General features: G+C 42.6%; 1 protein-coding gene across 1 annotated transcript in view; it reads right to left on the bottom strand.

Moving 5' to 3' along the window:
* Nucleotides 1-10594, bottom strand: part of NTPCR (nucleoside-triphosphatase, cancer-related) — a 36364-nt gene that overhangs the window by 25238 nt on the left and 532 nt on the right. The window contains exons 2-3 of the mRNA XM_007466992.1: nt 4993-5155; nt 4404-4500 (exon numbers count right to left, since the gene is read on the bottom strand). Coding sequence (XP_007467054.1) covers nt 4404-4500; nt 4993-5155 — 260 coding nt within the window. The remainder of the gene's footprint in view (nt 1-4403; nt 4501-4992; nt 5156-10594) is intronic.

Genomic DNA, 10594 nt, shown 5'->3' with positions numbered 1-10594 from the left:
GGGGGAGGGGGGGGGGGGGGGGGGGGGGGGGGGGGGGGGGGGGGGGGGGGGCGAAGCCAAGGAGCAGGTGGGCTCGGAGGGGCAGCAGCCGCTACCAACACAGTGCAACATCCCACCGGCTCCGGGAGTCAGAAGCTGCCCTCAGCAGGCACACCTGACCTTTCTAGCAGCCCTGGGCACCTGCCAAAGCCCTCACCGCCCCTTTTAGCTGAGCCCTGAATGAGCAGAGAGGCCAAGATATGAGGAGCCTGCCAACCACAGAAACAGCAGTGCCAAGGGCGGAAGGCTGGGGGCCGGGCACGAGGGGAACAGGCTGAGCCGGCAGGCGGGAGATGGGGAGGACGGAGGGCAGGAGGCCCGGACAGCGCTGGCCTTCCGGGCCCCGGGGAGGACCTTGGACTCGACTGCTGGTACGACGGAGACCGCCGCAAAGTTGATAAAGAATTGCCTCTTGAGACAGGTCCATACTCTTCAATTTTCACGACAGTATTATAAATCAATGGCGTGAGTCTATATTAGATGATATAAAACCCATATTCTTTAATATGCGCCACAAAACCCTGCATCATGTGACTCTACCCGGCTTACCCACCGTACCTCCTCCTCTACGTGCTCCTGCCTAGGGCTCCCGGCCTCGGTGTCTCTGCTTCTATCATCCGTGATGTTCTCCCAGACGCCCCCATACAACACCCCAGTATTCCCTCCCGGAAGGGATGGTGCCCTCTGATCTTTTCATTTCATCCAAATGTCACCTCCTCAGAGCTCTTTCCTGGTCACCAGATCTAAAGTCCGTTCCTCCTCCTTCTCTCACAGCACCCTGCTTTTCTTCTTGGCAGCATTTATGACAATTATACGTTTATTTGTTTAATGTCTACATTTCCCACTAGAATGAGAGTTTTAGGAGAGTAGAAAACATGTTTTGTTCCTGACTGTGTATCTGGGATTTGATAGATATTTGATGAATGAATGCAAAAAACAAGTAATATATAGTCAACAAAACCGAAAGTTGGTTCTTTGAAAAGAGCAACTAAATTGACAAACCTTTAACTATTACTGAAGTCCATAAAGAGAGGACTTAGATAATTAAAATGGATGAAAGAAGGGAAAATACCAAGACCTTACAAAATAAAAAGGCTTTTACAGGGGAGTATATAAACACCGTATGCCAACCAATTAGATAACTTACTATCTAATGACATGGTCCAATAAATTACTAAAAGACACAAATTACCACAACTGATTCAACGTGAAATAAAAAAACCAGCAGACCTATAACAAGTAAAGAAACTGAATTCATAATTTAAAAGCTTCCTATGAAGAAAAACGCAGGCCCACATGGTTTCACTGGTGAATTCTATCAAACATTCCAGGAAAAATTAAAACCAGTCTTTTACAAACTCTTCCAAAAATTAGAAGAGGAAGGAATACTGCCTAGCTCATTCTACAAGACCACAATTACCCTGATATCAAAATTAGACAAAGACACTACAAGAAAAGAGAGCTACGGTCCACATCCCTTATGAATGTAGAGGCAGAAATCCTCAACAAAATACTAGCAAATAGAATCTGGCAACATATAAAAGAAATATACATATGCCATGACCAAGAGGGATTTATTTCAAGAAAACAAAGTAGGTTTAACATCCAAATATGAATGTAATATCCTATATTAATATAATATAGGATAAAAATCACATAATCACCACTATAAATGCAGAAAAAGGATCTGACAAAACCCAACACTCCTTCACTTTAAAAAACAAATGTTAAACCACAAACTAGAAACAGAAAGGAACCTCCTCAACCTGGTGTTAGCCGTCCACAAACAACCTACACCTAACATCATACTCGATGGTGGGGGAATGAAAGCTTTCTTCCTGAGATCAGGAGCAAGACCAGGAGGTCCACTTTCGACGCTTCTATTCATCACTGAACTGAGCTTCTGGCTGAGGCAGTTAGGAAAGAAAACAAAATAAAAGGCATCCAAAGTGGACAGGAAAAAGTAAAATTATCCCCATTTGCAGATGATATCATTTTGTAACTAGAAAATTCTAAGGGATTCACTAAAGAACTATTAGCTTGACAAGGTTGCAGGATACAAGGGCTATACACAAAAATCAACAGTATTTCTATACATTAGTAATGAACATTCCAAAAATAAAATTAGGAAAATAATTCCATTCACAATAGCATCAAAAAGTATAAAATAGTAAGGTATAAATTTTTTAAAAAGAAGCATAAGACTTATATGCTGGAAACTACAAAACAACACGACTGAACGAAATTAAAGACACTCTAAGTAGATAAAAAGACATGCCATTCATGTTCATGGATCTAAAGATTTAATATTGTTAAGATAGCAATACTCCCCAAATTGATGTATAGATTCAATACAATCTCTATCAAAATTCTAGCTTCAGTAATCAAACAGTGTGCTTCTGATATAAGAATAGGTGGAACTGACATGAGGATAAACAGAATAGAATTGAAAATCTAAAATCAATCCTTATACTCATGGTCAATTGATTTCTAAAAGAGTGCCAAGACAATTAAGTGGAAAAAGAATAGTCTTGTCAACAAATGGTTCTGAAACAACTGGATATTTATATGCAAAAGAATGACTTTTGATCCACACCTTACAACATATACAAAAATCAATTCAAAACGGACCACAGGCCTAAATGCATTAGTAAAACTATAAAACTCTTGGAAGAACACATGGGAGTTAATTTTCCTGAAACTGTGTTAGTAAAGCCTCCTTTGGTAAAGCACCAAAAGCACAAACAACGTAAGAAAAATAGATAAACTGGACTTTTCAAAAATAAGAACATTTGTGGCTTTTTCTGGTGGTCCAGTGGTTAAGACTCTGTACTTCTACTGCAGGGGGCACGGGTTCAATCCCTGGTTGGGGAAGTTTTGCATGCCGTGCCATGCAGCCAAAAAAATTTTTTAAAAATAAATAAATAAAAACATTCGTGTCATCACATCAAGAAAGTAAAGACAACTACAGAGTTGATGAATACAGTCGTCCCTGGGTATCCGCAGGGCACTGGTTCCAGGGTCCTCCCCCACACACCAAATCCGTGGATGCTCAAGTTCCTCAGATAAAATGGCACAATGGTCCTCCATATCCATGGAACCCGTGGATACAGAGAGCCAACTGTATACCTGCATATCATATACAGATGGCCAATAAGTACATGACAAGATGCTCAACATCAGTAGGTCAACAGGGAAATGCAAATGAAAACACAGTGCGACACCACTTCACACCTACTAGAAGGGGTACAGTTACAAAGACAGTAGCAATTAGCAAGGACGTGGAGAAATTGAAACCGTCATCCATTGCTGGCAGGAATGTAAAACAGCACAGCTAGTTTGGAAAACACTCTAGTAATTTCCCAAAAAGTTATATATAGAACTACCTTATGACCAGCATTTCCACTCGTAGGTATATACTCAAGAGACCTAACAACAGATGTCTACCCAAAAACTTGGACACAATTGTTCAGGGCAGCATTATTCATAATAGCCAAGAAGTAGAAACTTATCCAAATGTTCATCAGCTGAAGAATAGATAAATAAAATATGGTATATCCATATAATGGAATATTACACAGCCATAGAACGGAACCAAGTACTGACATGCACTGTGAAGTGGATAAACCCTGTAAATATTACGCCAAGCGAAATAAGCTAGTCACAAAAAGACCACATCTTGTATCATTCCCTTTCTAGGAAATATCCAGGATACTCAAATCTACAAACAAAAAAGCAGGGTAGTGCTTGCCAGGGGATGGGGATACACAGGAATGGAGGCTGCTTAATGGGTATGGGGTTTCTTTTCGGGATGACAAAAATGTTCTAAAATTAGGCTGTGTTAATTGGTTGCACAATCCTATGAATATGGGAGAAAAAAATGAACTATATATTTTAAATGGGTGAATTGTATGGTATGTGAATTATATCTCAATAAAGCTATTTAAAAAAATACAGGTAATACAGTGATATAATGTGTTAGGTGCTTACCATTATGTTCATATGACATTTTACCTTCCTAAATGTTTATCTGCTGTGCTGTGAAAACAGGGTTAAGATATACACAAGGGGAAAGCAGAGGAAAGACTTATCTTTGGGGACCATGGTAGCTAGGCATCAGAGCCCTCCCAATGTAAAATACTTACATATGCTGAATTTCTTTAACAAGGAGTTTACTTGTAGTTCGGAGTGACAGTAAACTATGTGGCATATCCTTACTAAGGCTCAATCAACTGAAGACTTTTAAGCTGTTAAATGCAAAACTGGCCTCTCTATAAGAGCGGAAGCCACTCTGTTCCCAGGGCCAGCAATTCCCACAAGGCACGGAGAACAGACGGGCTCAAAAACCAGAAACACACACTCACATTCCTCAAGACAGGAAGCACCAGCTGCTCGAAGGAAGTCAGATCCACCACATACTGCCCAACGCAGCACTCACGCTTTCCAGGCGGAAGCTCTGACCTGAAAGAAAAGATAGTACATCCTGTGTTGAAAGACCCCGCTACCGATTTCTGGGTTTTAGCTACTCCACTGAGCCTCTGGCCTTCTGCGTGTGCCAAACCATCCTTAAAAATCACCCACACAGAAAGTGGCAGTGAGCAAAGCTGATCTGATTCCACATCCCCTCCTGAGAGCAGGGCTAACACCGGTAGGCACACCACCACCCACGGCCCGGCAGTTGCCTTCGGGGAGCTGGCGTGTCACCTATCTTAGAAGAGTGACATGGGAGTCAGGGCTACGAAGTACCAAGTGAGAAGAGCTTACTACTCAGTGGAGTACGTTCTAAGTGGAATACGATATTTTCAACTTTGTTTTTCATGTGATGATTTCAACCTCTGTTTTCTTTTTCCAAGAAATCCATAAAGGCTCAGTATCCTTCAAGATAGAAGAGAGCACCTGGCTCAGCCCTGGGCCCAGGGAGAATGAAACACCACGGAAATGAAGCTGCAGTACCCAATCCTGGATAAAGGTCCGCGGGCGCCGGACAACGTGACAACATCGAACCCTATTCTTCTTCCTCCCTGTCTGACTTCTTCTGTATAAAACCCGTCGACAGGCACGCCAGAGGACTTTAAAACTTCACTGGCTTTCTGGATCAACGTTGTTTTTCCAACCCCTAAAAAAAAAAAAAAAGGCCCATTAGGAACCACTGCTTTGTTGGAGCACAGGAATCACCAGGAGGAGAGAAACAGGCTGCAAATGGATTTTATGAATGTTAACTTCACTTAATTTTGACTGCTCCAGGTGTTAAAACTCTTTAATTTCAAGTAGAAACAAGCATATGAATGGTATCTTGAAGTTTATTTTTAAATTCTGAAACAGTACTGGTTTTGTCACATACACCATGGGAGAACCAGCTGAGTGGTTTTCTGATAAGAATCTCAAGTGCAATTTACATCCTAGGAGACAAGCTTCTACTTTCTCCTAGGTTTACTCTCCTTGGGGGAGCAAACTTTTTCCCCTAGAAAGTAGAGCTGGTCAAGCTTCGGTCAAAGGCTGCACACTTTAAGTTAGGATTTTAAGACACTCTGGACCAACATTTAACAGTGGGAACCTCACTTCAGTCCTCCACAAACTTACATTGTATGTGTCCCGAAAACGGGACTCTTAAGTACCACAAACACCACTAGAAATGGCAGTTTTTCAACTTTTTCCACAAGAGCAATCCCATCAGGGTGGCCACCCCTTCCATCACCCCTTGGAGTGTTACTAAGCATTCCTTCTGCTTGCCCACAACCCCTTCCCAGGTTATAGCCTGTGTACTTGCACCTGCCCATCCTCCACACCCAGGACCCCTTCCTTTCCTTCCGGCCTGGCCCCTGGACTACTCTGACTAACTCTTGGGTGTTTACAAGTAACATACCGATACTAATCACTGACACTGTGGAGCCAGGTCCTGGTCTCGCAGGCCTCGCAAGCATTTTGTTGGTTAAATTCTCACAACCACCCTCTGAAGCAGTTACCATCCTTGTCCCTATTTTACAGATGAAGAAACTGAGGCACAGAGAGGTTAGGTAACTTGTCCCCGGTTACACACCTAGGAAGGACCATACATTTTAACAGGGGCCTTCATCTGCCACCATGACTTTGTTTATAGGAGACTTGCTCCCATACAGATTAAAGTCAATGGCATCATGATTACCAAAAAAGGGGGACAAAAAGGTCTGTAACAGAGCTATTCTGAAATACAACAGGGTTGCAAATCATATTATTTTTATGGCTGCCCAGAGTCATCAGGGTTCCCCAAGGAGCCTTTTAACCGTCTTTGAAATAAAATACGATCTGTCATTTAAAGCATCTCTCCTCCAAACTTGACACTAGCAAACAATGGCACGTGGCCTTCTGGAACATGAGCAGCAGCCCACGCTCACGTGACTAGGAAAGATCTACGCAGGGTCGTGACCCCAGCTCTGTCCTTCGGTAACTGCCGCTTTAGGAGTCGCTGAAGAATCTGCTTAACGCAGGCAAGCAGCCTTGGGGGATGTGCAAGCTGGGACTCTCCCGAATGGCCATTTCTACCACAGTACACAGCAATGCCACAGCTAGGAATTCATCCTCAGCGATGAATCTGACAACAGTACAGAGATACAAGGAACCGGATGTTCACGTCAGCATTCTTCGTAATTGTGCAAAACACAGAAACAATTTAATGTCGATCTGTAATGTTGACTGTTAAATTATGGTATCATGTGTGTAATGACACAAACACACAGGAATCTCATGCAGCCATTATTAAAGAGAATACTCTTTACCTATGGAAACAGTTTACTGGTTAGCATGGAAAACAGACCACAGTGTATGAAAATAATATGTGGAGAAGAAGCAGGTTAAGGAACAGCAGACAGGGCTTCCTTGGTGGCACAGCGGTTGAGAATCCGCCTGCCAATGCAGGGGACACGGGTTCGAGCCCTGGTCCGGGAAGATCCCACACGCCACGGAGCAACTAAGCCCGTGCGCCACAACTACTGAGCCTGCGCTCTAGAGCCCGCGAGCCACAACTACTGAAGCCTGCAAGCTCTAGGGCCTGTGCTCCGCAACAAGAGAAGCCACTGCAATGAGAAGCCCGTGCACCGCAACGAGGAGTAGCCCCCATTCGCCGCAACTAGAGAAGGCCCATGCAGCAACGAAGACTCAACACAGCCAGAAACAATAAAATAAATAAAATAATAAAATAAATAAATTTTAAGAAAAATTAAAAAAGAAACAGCAGACACACATAGTAGTATTCTATTATATATATATATATATATATATATATAAATTTTTTTGTGTGTGTGTGGTAGGCGGGCCTCTCACTGTTGTGGCCTCTCCCTTTGCGGAGCACAGGCTCCGGATGCGCAGGCTCAGCAGCCATGGCTCACGGGCCAAGCAGCTCCATGGCATGTGGGATCTTCCCGGACCGGGGCGCAAACCCATGTCCCCTGCATCAGCAGGCGGCCTCTCAACCACTGCGCCACAAGGGAAGCCCCATTATATTTTTTAAAGGCCACAAATAACAAATGTTGGTGAGGATGTAGAGAAAAGGGAACCCTTGTACACTTTTGATGTGAATGTAAATTGGTGTAGCCACTGTGGAAAACAGTATGGAGGTTCCTCAAAAAACTAAAAACAGAACTACCACATGATCCAGCAATTCCACTCCTGGGTGTATGCCCAAAGAAAACAAAAACACTAATTTGAAAAGATAAATGTACCCCAATGTTCATAGCAGGATTATTTACAATAGCCAAGATATGGAAATTTCCATCAACAGATGAATGGATAAAGAAGATGTGGTACATATATACAATGGAATATTACTCAGTCATAAAAAAGAATGAAAATTTGCCATTTGCAGCAACATGGATGGACCCGACGGGTATTACGCTTACTGAAATAAGTCAGACAGAGAAAGACAAATACTGTATGTTATCACTTACATATGGAATCTAAAAAATAAAACAAACTAGTGAATATAACAAAAAAGAAAGATATAAAGAACAAACTAGTGGTTACCAGTGGGGAGAGGGAAGGTAGGAGGGGCAAGACAGGGAATAAACAGGTAAAAACTACTATGTATAAAATAAATAACCTGCAAGGATACATTGTACAGCACAGAGAATATAGCCAATATTTTATAATAACTATAAATGGAGTATAATCTTTAAAAACTGTGAATAACTATGTTGTACACCTGAAACTTATATAATATTGTAAATCAACTATACCTCAATTTAAAAAAAAAGTGAAGTATGCATATGTTTATAGAAGAAAATGTCGAGAAGAACACAGAAAGGTTTACAGCATTTACTTCTGTATGTTGGAAACCCATGTGATTTTCACCTCTTTAAAATTTTTCTTGATTTCATTGTTTTTTTTTTTTTTTGGTCTTATAGTGAGTGGTTATTACTCTTAATTTAAGAAAAAACAAAGCTATTTACATTATGCAAAATACAAAATGGAACAGCTGTAACAAAAGGGGACATCGTGGGTCCGATCTGTTAGGGAGAACATTATAAAGCAAGAGGAGGCATTGGGCTCAAGTCCCTTTCTTCCTCTTCGGCTCTAGAAATCTTCCGGTGAATTTTTCACCTCCGTTAATTAAGCTACTACCCTAGTGTTGTCTACACTGGCTAAGAAGTGGCCTGTGTGAGAAGGAGACCCCAAACTGAAAGGTCCACACCATGCACAGACAAGAACAGGTCAGAAAGCTCCAGAATTATTTTGGTTCTGGTTCTCCCATAAAGCTGACCCTGAAATAAAGACTCAAGTGCAGGCAGTTTAATGTGGGAAGCAACACCCCAAGATGACATGCTGGTAGGAAGATAATCACATTATCAAGTAAGTTACCACTGTGGGTAGCTTAATCCCACGGGGAAATCCTAGGACACAGTTCTGGACCCAAGGCTCAGAGTTCTCCTGTCGAAGTAAGGAGTTTACCTGCTCACTTCCATCTATCATGGGTCAAGGCTGCTCCTGGGGGAAGGCATTCCCTGGCCCTTCAGGCCTGCCCTGTGCAGGCAGAGTGGGCTCCAGGGACCAGAGAAAGCCCTCCAGGATGGGTCAGAGGCTCTGTAGTTGGAAGCTGGAAAAAATGCTAAGTGCCAAAGACACATGGGTGAGGCCCTGACAGTGTAGACAACAAAAAGTGACCTCTTTGAGAAGATACCTTACCCGATGGTCTGAACGTGTAGAGACTGATTGATTTATTTATATTTATTTATTTTTTATACAACTTTATTGGAGTATAATTGCTTCACAATGCTGTGTTAGTTTCTGTTGTACAACAAAGTGAACGAGCCTTATGCATACATACATCCCCATATCCCCTCCCTTTTGAGCCTCCTTCCCACCCTCCCTATCCCACCCCTCTAGATGGTCACAAGGCACCGAACTGATCTCCCTGTGCTATGGGGCTGCTTCCCACTAGCTATCTATTTTACATGTGAACATGTAGAGATTTAGACAGCCGGCAGAGTTTGGGATTGGGTTGGTGAGAGAAAGAAACTAAGTCAATGAGAAAACAACATTAGACTACAACTCCAAAGAGAAAAAAAAATTGTTCACAAAGGGAAAAGAAATGATAGATTACTCCAAGACTCTTCTGTGATTAGCTTTTGCTAATAATACTGTAAACACTGACCACTGAGCTAATTAAAATTATAGGATAACTGCGTTACAGAGATTAGGAGGAAGAGAAGGTGAGTGGGTTTGAGGACAGGCTTAAGAGAGCTATACGGTAGGAATGAGTCTTCCAATTATGTGTATGTACATAAAACTTTTATAAAGAAGGAATCAGAAAGAAGAACCAGTATTGGCCAGGTGAGCCTCTGTCCCCACCCACCTCCAGGATGCAGCCAGGTACAATCACAATAACAAGCCACCTCGGTTATGAAACACATAGATGCCTCGAGGCCAGCCTGCTGAGAAAACTGCATTCCAAGTTTCAAATAAAGAACTGACAAATCAACTTTCAGAAGATGGTACTTTACCTCTGGTATCAGAAATTTCCCACAACACCTTCCTCCTCAGCACTCCCCCACTGCCTGGTAAAAATAAAATTCCAGAATCTGCAATATTAAGTTAGCCTTTGCTCCTGAAGGCTAAAAAAGATAATCATTAAAATAAAGTGATAGAGAATTTCAGGCCCAGGGTAACAATGGTTGATATCTGAACCCACAGCTAACTTGAAAACTGCAAAGAAGCTGAAGAAATCACTTTCTGCTTAGGCCCATCTTCCCCCCACCCCTTAATGTACCTGATGCTGCTACAACTTTTCTGCCTCTTCTTTCAATAATGACTTATCCACGTGCGGCATCTTGGCTTAAAAGGCATCTATGTCCTCCCCCAGATTCTCATTTGAAAGCACACCATCTCCTTTCAAAGGTGAGACCTTCACAGCCCGAGGGCTGAGGGATCTGCATTAGAAGAGACAGACGCAGACGCAGGCTCTGGGTGGGCGGTGCCCTGTAGGTACCAAGGCGCTTAACCTGCGGCCTCACTCATGGAGGGAATTCAGTGGGTCGGTGAACGTGGATGGGGAACACGGCTGCATGTTTAGTTTCACTACCCTGCA

This window comes from Lipotes vexillifer, unplaced genomic scaffold (genome assembly GCF_000442215.2).
Source record: "Lipotes vexillifer unplaced genomic scaffold, Lipotes_vexillifer_v1.1 scaffold410, whole genome shotgun sequence".
In the NCBI taxonomy this organism is placed as follows: domain Eukaryota; kingdom Metazoa; phylum Chordata; class Mammalia; order Artiodactyla; family Lipotidae; genus Lipotes; species Lipotes vexillifer.
Note: the sequence above shows the minus strand (reverse complement) of the source record. Positions and strands in the feature narration are given on the sequence as shown.